Source organism: Lissotriton vulgaris, chromosome 1_1 (genome assembly GCF_964263255.1).
Source record: "Lissotriton vulgaris chromosome 1_1, aLisVul1.2, whole genome shotgun sequence".
Lineage (NCBI taxonomy): Eukaryota > Metazoa > Chordata > Amphibia > Caudata > Salamandridae > Lissotriton > Lissotriton vulgaris.
Window position 1 is genome coordinate 1,331,423,260 of NC_141685.1, and position 20,881 is coordinate 1,331,444,140.

Here is a 20,881-nt window from a genome sequence, read left to right on the forward strand (position 1 = left end):
ACTCCGCTAGCTTGCTACTGAATGAGAAGGTAAAATTATAGAGTGACTGGAAGAGCGTTTCAGAAATATTAGCGCTTTTTAAAACATTTCATTTTAAATACTCCTTGTGCACGATTTTAGCGAGTGTGCAGCTCGAAATAGTTTAATACTGTTTTAAACTTATCCGGAGTGCTGGTCTCGATTCCTGTGCCTGCCCGCCTCGGTAATTCATTACCGTTGTGCGGAGGGCGGACAGGTGAGGGCCAGGCACTTCCGGGAGCGGTCAGCGCTCTAGTGCTCAACTGGGGGCTATTTAGCCATCGCCTCACAGGAAGCGCGCAGCGTTTGCGCGCAGCCTCTTCACAGCCGAAGACCAGCCAAAGAGCTGCCCGTCTGCGCCCGTCCGCGACAGGACGAGGCGACGGGCGGTATTGCTACATCATGCCGCCTCTCGGCGCTGCCAAATATATCAGGTATGAGTCTACCTTTTTGAAATCATTGAGGCATCTTTCCTCCCCGTGTTATTCAGAGGACAATAGACCCTGTTTTTATGGCCCGTTCTCGTGTAACAAATGCCAATATTCCTCAATGCATTTTAATGACTCTCACGAACCTTGTAAATCTTTTAATGATCTACACTGCATCCTCATGAATGTTCGTTCGATGCCCAAACACCAAACTGAGATCTGGGACTTAATACACTCCCTGTCCCCAGATCTATGTTTCATCACTGAAACTTGGTTAAAACCCCACACGGTATCTGCCATTACCCTGGGAGTACCTATGGGATACAAACTTCATCACTCTGATCGCCCCGATAAAATTGGCGGTGGCATCGCCATAATTTATAAACAGTTCATTAAACTAGACATTTTAGATAAACAATGTTGCAGAGAAATGGAAACAATGGTTTTCAGACTCACCTTCCCCAACAGAAAGACTAGCAAAGGTGCACTTGTATACAGACCACCTCTTCCATGCCCCAGTTTTTCCACATCTCTTATAGAGATGCTTGGCCCTTATATGCGGGCCAATGAAGATTTCCTTCTCCTCGGAGATTTTAATATTCACACTGACCAATCTGACTCCACAGGGACCAAAAGTTTGTCTACTGATATGACAACCATCGGTCTTACACAAAAGAATCAGGATCCCACCCATGAAGGTGGACACTGCATCGACCTGATATACACCAACTTTGACAATATACTGTGTCACAAACCTACCCAAGTCTACTGGTCAGATCATTTTTTATTACAATTTACTATTTTTAAAGTTAATAAAGGTCCCCATAAAAACTCCCTACCCTCCACTAGATGTAGACAGTGGCACAAACTCACGCTGGAGACGTTAGAAAAGGCGTGGGAAAAACCCGAGATTAGAGATACTGAGGAAGTAGAACATAAGTTAACTATGCTTCAGCAATCTCTAACTGCAGCCATTGATAAAATTGCCCCCTTGAAAACATTTAGACAGTTCCCTGTGGCTAAACAGGAAAAATGGTATACCGAGGCTCTTAGGAAAGAGAAGCAAGAATGTAGAAGGATAGAGAAGAGATGGAGGAAATCACACTCTGAGGATAACAAAAAGGCACATCGTGCAGCTCAAGCCAATTACTACAAACATATCAAGGCTGCCCACAAAAATAACATCGCTCAACAGCTCATGGAAGCCGATAACTCTCCCAGAGAACTGTACAGAATTCTTGAAACATTTGTAAAACCTACGGCCTGTATAAGTCCAGATGACTTTTCACAAAGTCTATGTGAAGAAGTCTCATCCTACTTTGAAAACAAGATAGAATCCATCTATGGAAAAATCTTAGAATCCCAACCAAACAGTGATTCCCTAAATGCTTCCTCCCCCAACGGAAATACCAACCTTACACTAACTACATTCCCTCCTATTAACACTGAAGAGCTTTATACAATAATGACCCAAGTAAAATCTGGATCGCCGGATGACCTTATCCCTGTTAAAACCTTAACCCCTCTCCGTACCCTGCTAGCCCCCTACATTCAGGATATAATCAACCAGTCTCTCAAAGAGGGAAAAGTACCAACTGAATGGAAAAGAGCAGTGGTGAACCCTATCCGCAAGAATGCGGCTCTCCCATGGACGGAGCTTTCCAACCTCCACCCCATCTCCCTTCTGCCTTACTACAGCAAGATGGTCGAGAAACATGTCAACGCACACCTGTCCAATTACATCGAGGCAGCGGGCGGCCTAGACCACTCGCAATCTGGTTTTAGGCCCAACCATAGCACCGAATCAGCCCTCCTGTCAGTGACAGATAACATCAGAATGTCACTTGACAGAGGGAGCTCAGTGATTCTGGTGCTATTGGATTTGTCCGCTGCCTTCGACACGGTGTCGCACAAAATTCTTCTCGACCGTCTGAAGGGAGTAGGAGTAAAGGGGACCGCTCTTGCGTGGCTGGAAAGCTTTCTTGAAGACAGACAACAAGGTGTCAAACTCGGCTCCCATAAATCTGTCTGCAGGAAGCTTACCAAGGGTGTGCCACAGGGTTCATGTCTGAGCCCCACGTTATTCAACGTATATGTGGCCCCCTTGGCAGAGATTATAAGATCTCACGGGTTCTCACCAATCTCTTACGCTGACGATACTCAGCTGTTGTTTCCCTTTCAAACCATTACACCTGCAGTCATGCAATCTTTCCAAGACGGCATGAGAGCGGTGGCAGGTTGGATGGCCCAGAACTTCCTCCAATGCAACGTGGCCAAAACGGAGGTCATGTTGTTTGGAGGGGCCACCCTGCTCTGGTCCCCGGACTGGTGGCCACCTGAGCTCGGACCTGTCCCAGCGCCCAAACAAACCATCAAAAACCTGGGGGTACGCCTAGACCAAACTCTGATCATGAAAGATCACGTCAGCCAGGTCACGGGAACGTGTTTCCGTACAATTGGTCTTCTACGGCGTATCTTCCCTTTCCTACCAAACATCCATAGGAAAACGCTGGTTCAGGCACTAGTCCTTGGACGGGTAGACTATTGTAACAGTCTACTCATTTCCGCCAACCATGAACAACTGCGCAGACTGCAGGTGGTGCAGAACACCGCGGCAAGACTCATCCTGAATGCCCCTCCCCGTACCCCCTCCCGTCCTCTCCTTTCCCACCTTCACTGGCTTCCGGTGCAACAGCGGGTAAATTTTAAACTCTGCTGCATCATGCATAAATGCATCTATGGGTCTGGTCCTAAATATCTGAAAGATATTTTCTTTCCCTACTCTCCTGGACGTACTCTACGCTCCAGCAACACTATGCTGCTATATGTACCTAAAGTTACCAGAGCGAGACAGGGTGGTCGTGCCCCCTCCCTTAAAGGTCCCTTGCTGTGGAATTCCCTCCCTCCCCAGCTAAGACAAACTCCCAACCTCTTCAACTTTAGGAAGAAACTAAAAACTTACCTGTTCACACAAGATTAATTTTAGCCTTCCCTTTGTCACTCCCTATCTATAGTTTGTCTAACTTATACAGAAGCCACGCGCGGAGATACCCCTTCGGGGCTTGATTCAGGCGCGCTATAAGACTATAAATATAATTTGATACCTTGGAGTGCCTACTTCAAATGCAACATTCGGGGTCAGAGTGTAACCCTGTACTCGCCAATTGAGTGATAGTCTTTTCACATTAAAAGCATCAGTATTGTGAGTTTTACTATTAGGACATGCAAAGCGCATGTCCTGCCTGTTGTGTATGTTGCATCCTGCCTTGAGGGTCTCGTAGGCCCACCAAAAGGGTGACTTACACACATGCCCAAGGGAAGTGGTTGCCTTTCCATTGCTTGCAAAGGCAAAGTAGGGCTAGCAGTGCATGACTACTCTACCAGTCTATAGTGGGGGACTTGTTTTACTTGGGGCCCTCCAGGTGCACAAAACCAGTGCTGCAAGCCCTGGATTACCCCTCTAACCTACATGCCCTGGGTACCATGGTACCATTTACTAGGGACTTGCAGGTAAGTTAGCCATTTCCAATTGGGTACAGGCAATACAACATACACTTTAGGGTCAACGTACTGGCACTGAGTTCTGGTTAGCAGGCTGAAAAACCTGCAGTATCAGTCTTAAAACTTGGAGGTTACCATACAAAAAGAGGCATTTGCTTACACCATTATTAAAGCCTTTATGGAAGGACTTAAAAGGGTTATCCCCCAGGGCCAGCCTCTGTCTGGAATCTAAATGTAGTCCTAAGTAGACTTGTGGACCCCTCCTTTGAACCTCCTTCACTCTTGCTGACTCCAATGTCTATCTGGGAAAGTTGTGTTTCTAGCTACAGTCCCTTCCCACAGGTGTGTCAATGAGCTACAAGCTCTCCCTTTATAAGAACCTTTTTCCCAGTTTCCCAATGACTAAGTAGTCCTCAGAACTAAACCAAAGTTTCTGTCTAGGGTGATCTCTTCTTTCCACCTTAACCAGCCGTTTGAGCTCCCAGTGTTCTTCCCACACTAGGACTAAGTAGACAGTAGACTTTAAAAGGGCCCTCACTTACTACATCAATAGGAGAAAATGATTTCGTAAGACACAACTATTTGTCACCCGCAGTAAACCACAAAAAAGCACAGACCCATTTCAAAAGCGGGAGTAGCTTGGTGGCTAATCAAGGGTGTTTAAACCTGCTATGCCAAGGACAAACAATATCTCTCTGCTCCACAAGGCCATCTTCTACTCTCAAGAAGGCAACCTCCATGGCCTTTCTGGGTAATATCCCAGTAGCTGACATCTGTAAGGTAACTACTTAGTCCACCCAACACACGTTCACCAAGCACTATTGTATGGATGGTCTAGCACATCAACAAGCTCATACATACTCTTTTAAATCCTTTGCAACTTCCTCTGGCTAATCACAACTGCTTTGGAAAGCATGTGGTTCTAAGCTACACTAGCCACAATCGGAAGATGTTGCTACCCTGAAAGCATCTGTTCGTGACATAAAGAGCTGTAGATTTGCAAGCACCCACCCCTCTCCGTGGAAGCCGTCGTCATTGCACATATTGCCTTATTTACTTACATAGCCATGTTCTTTCACTTCTGTGCTCCATTTTTATCTTCACCCAACATGCAGGAATACAATAAATGAAGCTGTTGCCCATGCACATTACCAGTCATAGGAGGAGTCGCTATACCTTGTGACTCAAAATACTTTTCTTTCTAAAAAAAAAAAGTTACACACATCTGAGCCCCACACTACATGGCAGAAGTTTGCAGAGCATCTGGATCTACAGAGCTATATGCCACGACAGATGCTTACAGGGTAAGTAACATTTTCCTTATCATTGTTTGCGTCCTCTGGTCCAATTCTGCTTCTGGGGACCTCTTAGCACTTCGCTTGCAGACATCTGGATGATTCCTCCAGCCACGCTCAAAAAAGTATGACATGTCTAATTAACTACAAATCATCTAATACCCTCACTCCGCCAAATACTTACCACAACTCACATAAAACACTAGACTGCTGTGGAATTCTTGTATTATGCGGTAGACGGTGCTAAACCAGAATGGAAATGCAAGCCTACAATAGTGACCGCTCCCTCGTATACAAATACAAAATATCACTAGTTGGGTTACTAAAGGTTTAGCTTAAAAAACACCTGAAACTTGGACTTAAATTACAGCTTTTAATTTACCCCAAACCTCATATTTAGTTTTTTCCACGCTATTAGTAGGGAGTTGTATACTTTCGGTTATATGAAGTTAGGACTGTGTAGATCTTTCAGCATTTTCCTCTCCTTTTCATTGTGTTTTTCTGATGTTATTTTAGGTGGCGCTGGTGTATCCTAACAGCGACCCAGTCATGTTTATGGTGGCTTTCTATGGATGTTTGCTGGCCGAAGTCATCCCTGTTCCAATAGAGGTACCTCTGACTAGAAAGGTAATGTCCATTGTATAGAGTGTCATTTGCTGGGGCAGGAAGAACACCAGAAAATGCTGACAATTAACCTTTAGTCTAACAATAATTTAGAAGCTGGTTGAACTGTGCTTAGCAAAGCAAATTCAAGATTGTAAATGTACGTGTCAGTCTGACAGATTTCCATTCACAGTGACAGGTGTTGATGGCGCTCACTTAACTATAATGTGCTGAAAACTTTTGTTGTTAACAGTTCTGGCATGCAAACCAAACCATTTCAACAAGTACAACACAAGTGAGGGAGAAAAATCTAAACTTTATGGGGAGGTTAAATACTTAATCAGACGGCACTATTGCAACAGTTATGTTCAGAGAATAATAAGTCCTATCTGGCTTTAGTAGCTTTTAAACACACACACATCCCTAATGCAAGTCTGTTTAAGAAGACAAAAGTAGTATTTGGGGCTCAAGACACTTTATTAACGATAAAATGTAGTTAAATTAGATACGTTTCAACTACATAAAGTTAGTTGCTTAAATATTTAACAAATACATTTGTCCCCATGTAGAATCTGTCTGCTTTCAATCATCCCTCAGAGTATTAAGTTTTGTTCCACATTTCTAAAGTCTAAGCAGCAAAGAGTAGCCACATAATTTAAATCGGAATTGTAGAGCGATTTCTCTTGGGGTGATTTGGTTTAATTATTTATCACAGGCACATTGTGAGATGGTTGAATTTTGAATCAGACATGAAGATAATGGTCTCTGTTAATTATTTTAGATAACTACACACCACAAGTCCACTTTTTCCTGGGCTCCAATAATCTGCTTTACTTACTTTTCTTTCTTTTTAAATTTTCACATGTCGGTTTAAAGGCCTTTTTATCCTCGCACTTCCTTTCCATATCTCTTCAGAATGCTGATATCCTTTCTTCCATATGACTCAAATCATCCCAAGCCACAGGCTCCAGCTGCTAGGCCCAGTGTCGTAGAGTTTCTTTGTAGGACATTGGTTCCAAGTGATGCTCAATGTCTCCATGCCTATTTAGGACATAAAAGACAAGGTTATTATGCAAACTATAGACTTTCTTTTGATGGCTACTACTTTGTCAGTTCAAGTTATAGGACGGCTTCAGAAGTTATTGGTGAGGTTTTGACTGTTATTGTTTGGAAAATATTTCAGCCCTGGATAACCCCTAGCAACGTTTATTTTTGGCTTTGATCTTCATTGATCTTGTAGTTATTATGTAGGGTGATTTCTCAGAAGTATGTGTTCTTTCACATGGCCAACCATTCCTTGCCCAGCTGCGGCAAAGTGCCTATATTTTCATGGGTATTCATAATTGTTTGTTGTCCCCGTTTCAGCTCAGCTCTTTAGCTAAATTTTTTATTGATTTCTTCAGTATAGTGGGTACTTTTTGTTGTGACTTGGCTATCGTCATCTTTCTTCTATTTTCTCTTTGAAGACGTAGGCCATTCTGTATAAAATAATACGATCAGGGATGGTGGTCTACTATATGTTCCTGGGTACCATCGTGGTGCCTTACCAGTCCGCGTACACACTTCGATCACTCAACCAGTCTCTCAGCAAAGTGCCTAGAAACCGCCTGGTGCACATGGGAAGTCGGTCCCTTGCATACCTGGGCTTGAAGTTATGGAATGCTCTTCCTGAATCTTTGCGAAGATGCTCCTCTTTGACGGTGTTCTGCAAGAACTTGAAGAGCTGGTTGTTCTAATATGTGGGCTCGATTCATCCTACCTTTGTCCAGCGCTGGGAAACTCAATGGGATGGGAGTGCTCTACAGGAAGCAACAATAATAATAATAATGGCCTTGCCAGTTAACTAAGGAGTACTAATCAATGGCTATCACTTATTCAGAAGTACCCCTGAATTAACAGTCAATATGTTTCTACTTCCAAGTTAATTATGGCTGGTTGAGTATTTTGTGGTGAGAGGGAGATTGAGATTTTTAAGGAATGGTTTGATAAGATTGCAGTTAACTAATATCCTTGGTTTGATTTCTCTTAGACTGTCAAGCCTGACTATACCATGTTACATTTGGAGGGTGGTTGGTCATGATCGCCGCGCCTGGCTAATGAAGAAAGTAAAATACTCAATGGGAGCTCAGAGGGAAAAAGGACAGGGTCGCCCTCCACTCAAGATCAGTCCTACAACAAAAGACACAGTCCACGGACGTCAAAGCAAATCAGTGACTCAAAAGGACAGTCAATCTGTACTATTACCTATTCCTCTCCTATATAGTTTGAGAGGACAGTGCACTGTATTCCGCCCAAATTAACATTAAAAAAGGAGCCTATCCTCATTGACAGAAACACAGAACAACAAGTACTATGACCATTCTAGGTCAATGTCTTGTAGATAACAACTTAGCTTCAACGCAAGAAACTCCAGTGTAAACAGTATAGAAATGCCTGTCTTAGTTGGCCTAAAACATGTGGTTAATTGCAACGAAAAAGCGACAAAAATCTTTGAGAAAGTCCTGAGCGCCATGAGATTAATAAAGTCCATCTCAGCTGTAACTGAGCTGCACATGATTTGCAATTCTGGCCACCGCACATTGCCTCAGCGTTATGTTGAGTAACACATAAAAGGAGACAAAAACACCAGCAATACCGGGGAGTAGAGCCAAGTGTCTCCCATGGAGCAAATTTAAGACAAATTCTGTTTTTTTTCTTTATGGACCCAAACACATAGTTTCTCGAGGGAGAATTTGCATAACCACAAGATTTGTTTGTGATTTGATTTGGGTGTGAAATTCCCTTTAAAAGTTGTGTATAGATTGCCCTGCTACAAAAAATTATTTGTTGCTACATATTCTTCACCATGATACAGTGATTAATTGGCGCGTAATTGTCGGACAGACCGGCATACAGGGTGTGGCGGCCTGCTGGCTGAGATCCTTTTTGGAGGACCGATCCCAAGCAGTGCGCCTGGGGGACTTGACCGGTGTTAAACAAGCCATCCCATGTGGAGTGCCACAGGGCTCCTCCCTGTCACCTCACCTTTTTAACATATACATACTCCCCCTTATACAAACCTTGAGGGACAAACAGGTGAGAGTTTTTAACTACGCAGATGACCTGCAGCTACTCTTCACCATTGATAACTCCGTAGACTCTGAGTCATTTCCAGTCAACCATGAGGTTTATTAAATCCTGGATGGATCAAAATCAATTGAAATTAAATCCAGGTAAAACTGAACTAGTACTGACCGGGGATAGTGCTAAGTACTGGGGCCCTCACTATTGGCCTGCAGACCTGGGTCAAGCTCCACAACCATCACCTTCGGCTAAAACGCTCGGAGTCATTGTGGACAGTGATCTTTCACTAAAAACACAAGTGGGACAAGTGGTCTCCAAATGCTTCTACCAACTAAAAAAAATCAGGAAGGTCAGGCGTTTATTAACGCCTGAAGCGATTACCCAGGTCGTGATCGCCACTGTCCTGTCCCACCTGGATTACGCAAATGCCATTTACCTAGGTCTCCCCAACTATTTACTTAAGCGCCTCCAGATGGTGCAGAACTACGCTGCTAGGCTGATTCTAAAGCAACCTAGATGGCAGGCTGCGACCCCTCTTCTCATCAAGCTGCATTGGCTTCCAGTCATACAACGCTGCTATTTTAAAGCAGGCTGTATGGTCTTCAAGTCATTACATGGCAAAAGCCCTAAATTTATCAATCAACTGATCACCAGACACGTCCCCTCCCGTAACCTCCGCTCACTCCATCTAGCCCTGCTCCAGACCCCCCCCTTTAAACTCAAACGCTCTGGTGGTCGTAGATTTGCCACCCTTGCCCCCTGTCTATGGAACACCTTTCCCCTGGAGATCCGATCTTGCCAAGACCTTCTACCTTTTCGGAAAGCTCTGAAGACCTGGCTCTTTAGACAAGCTTTTTAATCCACCTCCTCCTCCACCTTAGGTTGTGTTACTGTCAATTTTAGCGCCAAGAAACTAATCAGTGTTAGCGCGCTTTATAAGTGACTTAATAACATAACATAACATAACATAACGTAATGTCTGTTGTAATTGTGTGTTCGTAAGTGACTATTTCTGTTGCACATTTACCTGACCAGTATGGCCTCTGAGTCCTTATCTTTTAAGTCACTAAGGTGCTCCCCATGCTTGTATTGGATGTTGCTGTGAAAGTTTTCTCCCTGGTGAACTTGAACAGTTGGTACCCTTACAACTTTTCCTTCGCACACAGGATGCAGGCGGCCAGCAGATCGGGTTCCTGCTTGGGAGCTGTGGCATCGCCTTGGCGCTTACCAGTGAAGTCTGCTTGAAGGGACTTCCAAAAACTCAAAATGGAGAGATTGTTCAATTCAAAGGTTAGTTAATTCTGAAGTAGTGGTTGAAAGTTGTTCTAGTAATGCTTGGTGCTCCTTTGCATGGTTTCTAACACTAAAAAAAAATGTAACACCTTGTAGATAAGGCACAAAAATGCCTCACCTGTTTTTGAGCAGCTCTCATCCAAGAAAATACTCCCTGATTAAAAACAAAGATCAAAGCCTTCTCATGGGGAAGCTCACTCTGCTCCTTTTTTTGATGTCAGCAGGAAAACGGTCCCCTCAACGGTGCTTCCATAGCATTGCAAGTGTAAACAACGCCATTGCGCTCTACGTCACTATACTCTCCAACACTCTACCCCACTGTACTTTGAAACATGCTATTCCAATGCACGATACACCTGTCCACTCCATGCCACAGTACTCTACTCTGCACCACTGTTCTTAGCACCACTGCACTCTGACACGCTACTCTGCGCCACTGCACTCTGCGGCACTACACTCAATGCCACTATATTCTACTCTGCACCACTCTGAGCCACTCTGCAGAACTGCACTCTATGCCACTGCACTCTATAATGCAATATTGCATTCTACAAAACTGCATTGTACACTGCTAAACTCTATGTTGCAGCACTCTACGTCGCTGCATTCTAGACCACTATACTCTGAAACACTCAACGCCATGCACTCTACTCCACTCCAATACACGACACACTGTCACTCCATCCTACGACACTATGCTCCCCTCTTCACCTTTCCAATCTACGGCACTTCATGCCACTTGCCTCTACGCCACTAACCTTTAGCCATGCTGAACAGCAGACACATTGTTATACAACATGGCTAAAACAGATTGCTAAGGCGAGACCTATTGCCTTTGCCAATGCTTGTGCTGCTCTGAATCCCACTTTTTTTGTTTAAATAAGCTTTCCCCAAAAGGATCAAAGCTATGAGAAAATGTGTGTGCTCCAAATAGTGGAAGTCCTGTTTATTGAAACTTGTACTGGCTGATTGTCCCCTTTTCTCATCCCTACATGTATAATGCAAGGCAGTTTTTAATCGTAGGATGGTTTGAGTGTGACTCAAGCCTGGCTCCCATCTCAAATATTTGCATCCCTCACAAGTCAGCAATAAGGAATCTGTACGGAACGCCCTGTTTAGATTCTAGGGATACCTTCATAGGTCGACTGTGATTCTAGTAATTTTAGAGAATGGGGTATCAGAAGATAAAGTTGGAGTGGTGCGATAGTTGGCTTATTTAACCATATAACCCCTTGGAAGTATAAGCAATAAAGTTCTGTAGTAGGGGATCTCTGTGTATAGTCATAATCTGTGAAAGTCCCGCCCATGTGCGTGGACCCCGGAGCAATCAAAATAGTCCCTTAAGTTGTCCTCTTCTGCATTCCTGCATAGACACTTAAGAGAAAATCAAATACAAATAATGCAGCCTGCAATGAACAAGGCTACACTGGCCAGCACTTCATCTTGAAGTGAAAAGGATAGCCAAATAAAATAAAAATGTACACACTTTGCTAAGTTTCACACATAGAGAAACTCCCCTTCACAAAAATCCTTTGTCATGATAGTGAGTAAGGGTTGGACAGACAAGCCCCATAGGCTGCCATTATGTGTCTGGAAAAGGGATACCGAACCTTTAAGGAACCCTCCAGAGACCCTCGGTATCCCATGATGCACAGCCAAGGCAAGTTACTTTCAGTTCTTTTTTCCGGCTCCTACTAGCAGGACCCTGGAGAAATGAGCTCTACCTTTATTGGTATTTCTTCCATTTTTAGAGATTTTTTGAAAGTTTGTGTTTCATTCGACATCTGGGGCCTTTCTCTTCCATTTGCTGTCTTTTTTGAGTGGCTAGCCACCCATTTCTAGTCATAATGCCAGCTTTATTTGACAAGTGGCCTGAGTGTGGCAGGAAGATGGCCAATTCAGACTCACACAGGGTTTGCATACTCTTGTCTTCCATCTTCACAAGTGCCTGACTCCAGTTCCATTTGCAAATCTTTCTCCAGGCGGACCCTGCGTGACAGGGAGAAGATCATCTTCAAGGCCTGGAGCAGAGGAGACATCAGGATTCAGGTGGGACCTCTGGGCATGGAGGGACTCTGTCTACTTCACTTCCTATGCATCGGCCTCTGGGGGGCTCCCCAGTCACAAGAAGGCCCAGAAACGGCACCGGTCCCGGCCGACGTTGATGGCTATAACGTCGCGTCGAAAGTTATGATGACGATATGCTCCCTGTCGATCCAGGGCTCTGGTCTAAGTGACGTCGACGTTCGGCGTCGAGGGGGGAAGGACGTCGAGACCTCGGACGAGGTCGACGTCGAGGACATCTCAGACGACGTTGACACATCATCGTCATCGGTCTGAGTCCCGAAGACACTGGTGCTCGCCGTCGAGGCAACACCGCCGTTCGCCGTCAACGTTGACGCGCAGATAGTCATCGAGAAGGCGATCGTCGCCGTCCAGGACTTCTTCCCTCATGACGTCGAGAAAGTCGACGTCGAGGAGGAAGTCGACATCTAGAAGGAGCTTGTCATCGAGAAGCCTGTCACCCTTGGTAGTCAGCATTTCCACTTCTGACAGTCCTAGATCACGGCGGCACTGGCGTTCGTCATCGGGAGCGCTCTCCTCGAGGTCTGCCCGCAAGAGGAGGAGAGTGATTCGTACCTCAGACTCAGACTACTCCAGGACCTATTCACCTTTAAGCATGGGCGGAAAATCCGTTCCGCTCGCGGATTTTGCGGATTTTCGGTAAATTCGCAATCCGCGAACTCTCGCGAATTTACCGAAAATCCGCAAATTCGCACGCAGCGGATTTTTTTGCTTGGTGATACAATATTGCGGCGTGTGGCGTTCACTTACCGTCATTCAGCGTTTGCCGAGTTGTTTTTCTCGTTATTTTGCGAGTGTTTGGCGACGCATCGCGAGAGTTTGCAATTGCGAACATGTAGATGCGGCGGGCAGCAACAATCTCGTACTCGCGAAATTACAAAATTTGCAATTCTGCACAAGAAATCCACCAGCAAGCAGCATAAACCTGAAAATGATGATTTTTATCAGACTAACTCCTCAGGTTGACATTTGCCTGCACTTTTTTGGATTTGAGGCCTTTTTGACTTTCTTTGGATCACTTTTGGATTAGAAATCAACTTTCACAAGTAAGTTTGTTTGGGGCATTACAGTTGCTGTTCTGCAGAAAAACGAGTTTTGCAAAACTGAAAGCACTCAGCAGGTGCAAAAGTTCTGTCATCATTAGTAACCATTCCCTGTAGTGCTTCCTGAGGGGCCCCTCCAGAGTTCAGTTGCCTACTTGCAACTATTCTATGACCCTGCTCTGACCCTCACAGCAGGCTCATAGAATAGCTACAAGTAGGCCACAAAGGTCCTGGGGAAAAAATTGCACTGCAACAGAAAGCAAATTACAGATAAGGAAGCAGGTGCCAGACAGGAACTTTAAATTCAGTGACACATTAATCAACCCCAAATTATTTTATGTCAGTTGAAGCAGGGCAAGTGTGCTTGCTTTTCCCCCCCATAATCTACAGTGATGAATCAGAGGGTGGCAGTGATGTACCAGAGGGTGGCATGGGTGAATCAGAGGGTGGCAGTGGTGAAACAGAGGGTGCTGTGAACCTGTAATGATGAACCAGACGTAGAAACAACAAAGTCGCAACTGTTGCGAGCCAACAAGTAAGTACGCAATTGCGAACTGGTACAAAACCCTCGTGAACTGGCAGAAACCCGAGCGAACACAAAACAAAACAAAAAACTCCACGAGAAATTCGCGGATTTTGCGGATTGCGAGTTCGCAAATACGCAAATTCGCGAACGCCAGATTCGCAAAATTCGCCCATGCTTATTCACCAACTAGGTCTCCAGAGACAGCACAATGTGTGGTCCCTCGTCTGTCGCCTCCACGGCCTCGGACGCCGATCCCTCCTCCTCTACCTCCACCTCCTCCACCTCTGCCTCTTCTGCCTTTGGCGCCAATGCCACCACCGCCTCACCCACAGCCTGTTCAGGTGATTCCAGCTGTGCCAAGATCTTGCTCTCGTACGAGACATCGCTCTTGCAGCCGACACAGATCCTCGACATCGTCACTGCCACGACAGTTCGCAGTCCAGGTACACTAGGGACACGGATTCCTCTAGTGGTGGCAGATATTCGCCGACCCTGTCAAACTCTCCACCAACAAGGGTTTTACCAGTCGATGACATCGCCACATTTCAAGACTTGCCATTGCGAGGAGCTGCAAAACTGGGGATCGCACTGGCTGTGCCTGCCCCTTCCACCTCTGTAATCTTGGAGATGCTGCAACAGAGCAACTGTCTCGACCTCTCCTTCTGTTAGTGCCCGGTTTCGAGGAACAGGCTATGGAACTGTTTCTGACGCCTGCCTCTGTGAAGTCGGCTCCATCGAGACTTCAAAAGAAGTACAGGCCCCCGGACTCTGATCCTGTGTTCCTTCAAACGGATTCGGTAATAGTGGTGGCAGCTAAGAAACAGCACTCTACGGCTCCATCGTCCACTTTTCCACTGGACAAAGAAAGCCGCAGACTAGATTCGGCGGGAAGTAAGGACTGCAGCACGGCAGCCACTTCCATGAAGGCAGCAAGCTCAACTGCCCTCTTGGGCCGATATGATCGCTCCTTGTGGGAGCCTCTCCAGCAGTTCGGTGAACTCCTCCCTAGGGACAAGCGCGAGGACTTTCAAGAGGTTCTGAATGAGGGCATGATGGTGTGAAATCAGATCATCAGTGCGGCTGCGGACACCTCTCTCCTGGCAGCCCATGGATACTGTCAGAGGGTGACTCTGAGGCGCCATTCCTGGTTGCGGCTTACCTCCCTGAAACCAGAGGCACAGCAACGGATTACTAACCTGCCCTTTCCCGGTTCCACGGTCTTCGGTGCCCATGCAGACAAGGAAATGTCTTGCATGAAGGCGGAAGTTGAAACGCTCAAGGCTGTTGGCTTGGAGAAGCCTAAAGAACAGCGCAAGACTTTCCGTCCATACCAACAACACTATTCTTCTCAGCGTTTCCAGCGCGGGCAGGATCGTCAGGCTGGACAGCAGCAACAACAGATGTTTCAGCGATAGCCCTTTCAGAGACGTCAAAGGGGCAGAGGCAATCAACAGTCCACATCGGGAACCAAAAACCCGGCTGGGTCTCAGCCCTGAGGGATTAATTCTCCTTCTTCTGTTACCCACTCCGGTGGGGGGAAGCATTCATAACTACTTGGCAGAGTGGAGGAAAATAACTCGGGACAAGTGGGTACTGAATATTGTTTGCAAAGGATACAGTCTACGTTTTGTCAGCCCTCCTCCAGCTATTCCACCAGTTCGCTCACAATACCTGCTACGCGAACTCCAAGCGGAGGCCGATACCCTGTTAAGACAAGCATTTTCAATGCAATGGTCTCCGCATTATTAAAGGTAGAACTATTGGCATTGCTCATGATTTTTTTTTTTAATCATAAAAAAATGGCATTGTCATTTATATTGCCAATAGCTTAATCGTTAAATAAATGGCATTGTCATTTACAATGCCAATAGCTTAATCGCTCGCAAATGCTTGACCGATTGCATTTACGCCCACACAGAGCCACACACAAAGCCACACACACACACAGAGCCACCCACACAGAGCCACCCACAGTCATTCACATAGAGCCACCTACAAAAAAAACTATCCACTCGGAGCTACACACACACAGAGCGCTACGCGCTACACACACACACACAGAGCGCTACAAACACACAGACAGAGCGCCACACACAGACAGAGCGCCACACACACACAGACAGAGCGCCACACACACACAGACAGAGCGCCACACACACACAGACAGAGCGCCACACACACACAGGCAGAGCGCCACACACACACACACACAGGCAGAGCGCCACACACACACACACACAGGCAGAGCGCCACACACACACAGGCAGAGCGCCACACACACACACAGGCAGAGCGCCACACACACACAGGCAGAGCGCCACACACACACAGGCAGAGCGCCACACACACACAGGCAGAGCGCCACACACACACAGGCAGAGCGCCACACACACACAGGCAGAGCGCCACACACACACAGGCAGAGCGCCACACACACACATTTACAATGCAATGGTCTCTGCATTATTAAAGGTAGAGCTATTGGCATTGCTCATGACATTTTTTTTCATTATTTTTTTAAAACTAAATAAATGGTATTGTCATTTACAATGGCAATAGGTGAGCGTTAGAGATTAGTAGAGAGTATTCGTGGACACAGAGCTACACACACACACACTCAGAGCCACACACATTTTTAAAGTTAGAGCTATTGGCATTGCTCATGACATAATTTTTATTTATTTTTTGTTTTTAAAACATAAATAAATGGCATTGACATTTACAATGCCAACAGCTTAATCGCTCGCAAATGCGAGACCTATTGCATTTGCACCCACACAGAGCCACACACATAAAGCCAACCCCACACACACACAGCCACCCACACAAAGCCCCCACACACAGAGCCACACACAGACAGAGCCACCAACCCAAAAAGCTACACACAAAGACAGACAGAGCCACCCACACAGAGCCACCTACCACAAAAGCTACACACAGACAGACAGAGCCACCCATACAGAGCCACCTACCAAAAAAGCTACACACACAGAGACAGAGCCACCCACACAGAGCCACCTACTAAAAAAGCTACACACAGACAGACAGAGCCCAACACACACACAGACACAGAGCCACACAGAGCCACACACACACACAGAGCCACACACACACAGCCATACACACACACACACACACACACACACACACACAGAGCCTATCTTCCATGGGGGGGGATGGAAGAGGAGCTGTACTCAAGGAAATAGTGCCAAAACAGGGCCATGTGCTGCTGTGTTAAGTAATGCCCCACTACATTCTCCAGTTCAGAGTACCAGAAGCATTTTCCAAGCACTAAACACCCATGCTTACAGCTCGGCCTTGACAGACACTTCGTGATTATCCACTACCAGTAAAACGGACCGAAGTTTATATTTTGCTAATCCTCATTTGCCGCACTAAGTGGGTTAAAAAACAGCATTCTAACAAAAACTTTACACATCACATATTTGCAGTCTACACGTACATCTGAATAAACGGCCGTTTGTTAGATAAATGATGGCATTCCTTACATAGTATGGTCCCTGTTGTTTTGGAGCCAAAAAAGATGATGTATGAAAATTAAATCTGGGAGGTAGGTTAGTAAGACACGATAACTGCATTAGACAACCTGAAAGATACAGCGCATGCGCGTGTATGTTAGCAGTAGTTGTTATTACTATTAGGCGCAGGAAAGGCCTATCTCAGCAGGTCAGATGAAGCCAATAATGTCCTAATGCGCACGCTCTACGCATTTCCGGCTTCACGTGAAGGCTGAGCCTTCCGTTTGGTGCCCCGACCTGGCTCTGCAGCATTTGCTCTGCTTCTGGTGATACTTAGAGGTCAGGGGCCGCTCCCCATGGGACTTCGAGCTCAGGGCTGGAATGCATGGAAAATGGGAAATGAAACGTTTCAATCTCCAATGCACCCCGAGACAAATCACGCATACTTGACTGAACAAGTCAATAACACTTCGATTTAAGACCGTGATACTCAGGTTTGCGTCAGAGGGGTGTGTGCACGCACACAGCCGCACAAACTCACGATCGGAAAAAGGAACACAAAGAAAAGAGCTGCCATGTTCCCAATCCCCCGCCAGCCAATACCTCAGAATGAAGTTAGTTATTGCTAATGGCCTTTTTTGGTTACGGGGTGGGGTGAAGGTGCTGGATGTAAGTGTGCTGTCATTATGCAGCATGTTGGAGGCGAGAATTGTGCAGGGTGCTGGCCCCTAGTCTTTGTGCGATTGACCCTTCGTCCAATTTAGGCGGGGGGGGGGGAGAGCGGGGGCAGTGTGGGGTCAGACGCGGTGGAACTCGGTTTCCTGCTAAATAAGTAAAGGAAATATGGCTCCAGGGCTGCAGGCGTGGTTTTATCACCACCTTCTCCCCCATCTTTCTTGTCTATCTTCATCTCACCCCATGCTGCCACACCATTAACTACAAAGCAAAGGACAACTGACCACAAGTGGGAGGCGTTAATGGGTCAGCGATTCAGGAGGTGCTGAGAGTGTGTGCAAGGGCCGGTCACAATTCTTTAGTGCAAGTTGGTGCACTATCTGTAGCGTAGGTTAGCGCGTCCCCCCAAGAGATGCTGGGCTCACGAATTTAGGGTTGGGGGCAGGAGGAGGGGCCCGCTTGGGCGGAGTGACTAGGTGTGGGGCACAGCGTTGGGGGTCCCACGGGGAATAAAGATGGATGCCACCGGACGGATATTTTAGCGGAGCTACGAGCGGGGAGTTTGGGGGGGCGGTCGGTTCGAATGTGAAAGGTGGGGGGAGGGTCGCATGTGATGGAAGGAGGTGCAAGGGAGAGGTGTGCAGGGGGAACTGCAGGCGCGAAGGTGAGGGGTGCTGGAGTGCCGCGCAGACAGTTGCCCTCAAGAATATGGGGAAGAAAATAATTAACGGCACGGAGGGTTCTAGGTCAGGGGGACAAGGAGTAGGAGTGTGGTCTGTCAAGGGGCAGGCTGCGTTGCAGGACGCCTGTGGGGGGGTGGGTCAAGGACAATAAGGGGGTGGAGGGGGATGCGAGCCAGATGGTGAAGTTTGCGTTTAAGTCTGGCATGCTGGACACGGAAGGAGGCAGGTTTGCGGGAGAGGTGTGGGGAGGTGCGCATCGGTCTGCCGGGGCGGCATTCGATGGCTGGGGGCTCGGTTTTTGGAGGGAGGACTCGGTGTGACAAAAGGGGGATGGGTGCGGGCGGGAGTCTATACAAATGGAACAGAATTAAGAAGAGAAAAAGCAGAGCCGCTCGGCCCACAGATGTCCAGGTGGATGCAACGTGGCTCAGCTTCAGGGGAGAGGGGCGCCCTGTCCGGCAGAGGACTCCCGCCGTCCCCACACCAGCCAACCCATGCTGCGGCGTCGACCTACCTGGCGATGGAACACGGCCACAGCGCCCGTGCCTTGGCTATCCCGTGCGCCGCTTTGTCTTTCGGGCTTGTAGGTAAAAAGCTCGGTGTGGGCCAAATTCGGATTGCCCCCTTGCACAGTGTGTCAGCAGCAAAACTAAAGCAAAATAAAACTACTTTGTTTTGCATAGCCGGGCCCTGGCACAAAGACATGAATGTCCAGTCGGTACTTTGGCGATACCAGGCGGTGCGTCGGCGGTACCAGGCTGTGCATTGGCGAGGCCAGGAAGAGCCGGCTTCGAATGGACGGACACTAAGAAAATAACGACATATTTGCATTACCTTGCACGGAGACGGGCTGCTGGTGTCCAGGCGAGTGGTACCGGGGTGTCAGCGGGCTGGGAGATCCGTCCTATTCTACTCCCTTCGCGGGTCTTGCTCAACTGGGAAAAGTTGCTCACTCGGGCGGGGCTGGGGCAGGGCTCCAGCCGGGCAGGGCGCCAGCTTCAGGGCATCAAGGGAGCCACGAACAGCGGGAGGGAGCGGGAACGAGGACAGTGGGAGCAGCGAACAGCGGGAGGGGGTGGGAACGAGGACAGCGGGAGCAGCGAACAGCGGGAGGGGGCGGGAACGAGGACAGCGGGAGCAGGCGACCTACCTCATCTTTAACGAACAGCAAAATGGCGGCCGCAAATTTCGAAACCTTTTCGGATTCGGGGCGTGTATTTGTTGTTTTGAGTGACGGATGACGACACTGGCGAAAGAACAGCAAAGTGTACGCCCCCGAATCCGAAAGAGACGGGGTTAAATTGGAGTGATGGCTCTCTCCTCCAATGGCTGGCCTCTGTTTAGGAAGCCAGCCAGTGGAGGAGAGACGAAAAGAGAAGCGGGATAAAGCAGCCACTCTAAGAAACAATAATTCTCCCGACTTCCGGCTTGGCCTACGGTCCCTCGACCTAAAAAAGGGCGATAGAACCTGTTCCGCAGTCTTAAAGGGGAAAGGGTCTATACTCCAGGTTCTTTCTTGTGCGCAAAAAGGACAAAAACTAGTACAGGCCCATTCTGGATTTGCGACAAGCAAACAAATAGATTTGCAGAGAAAAGTTCTGTATGCTGTCCCTGCATCAGATCTATCCTCAGCTGCATCGAGGAAACTGGCTTTGCACCATAGATCTGAAGGACGCGTACTTCCATGTACCGATTGCAAAGAAGCATCGGAAATTCCTGCGGTTCCTAGTCGGCACCAACCACTATCAGTACACAGTACTCCCGTTCGTCCTGAAGTCTGCGCCCAGGACTTTTTCAAAATGCATGGCCGTGGTTGCAGCGCACCTGAGAAAGAAGAAGGTGTTTGTTTATCCATACCTGGACGACTGGCTGATCAAAGCATCCACGTTCCAGGAAGCACAACTTCATTTCAACAGGAAGGCTGTTCTGTTGAACCAATTGGGTCTGCACATCAACATATCCAAGTCTGTTCCGACTCCGGTTCAGTGTCTGCAGTACTTAGGAGCCTCTATCGATACTCTCAAGGCAAGCATGTGTCCTTCGGAGGAGCGACGCTTATCGATCCTTCGGAAGGCTCAGACTCTCATGGCAGCTCCAATGACAACTGTGAGGACGGTATCCTCTCTCCTGGGGTCGCTGGCCTCGTGTATCTTTCTCACTCCACATGCACGCCTCCACATGAGGCAGCT

The 20,881-nt window shown here is 47.3% G+C and overlaps 1 protein-coding gene across 1 annotated transcript in view; it reads left to right on the forward strand.

Annotated features, from left to right (window-relative positions):
- DIP2B (DIP2 acetate--CoA ligase B (putative)) overlaps positions 1-20,881 on the forward strand; it is a 792,630-nt gene that overhangs the window by 433,481 nt on the left and 338,268 nt on the right. Inside the window, exons 10-11 of the mRNA XM_086966287.1 lie at positions 5,759-5,869; positions 10,075-10,198. Coding sequence (XP_086822413.1) covers positions 5,759-5,869; positions 10,075-10,198 — 235 coding nt within the window. The remainder of the gene's footprint in view (positions 1-5,758; positions 5,870-10,074; positions 10,199-20,881) is intronic.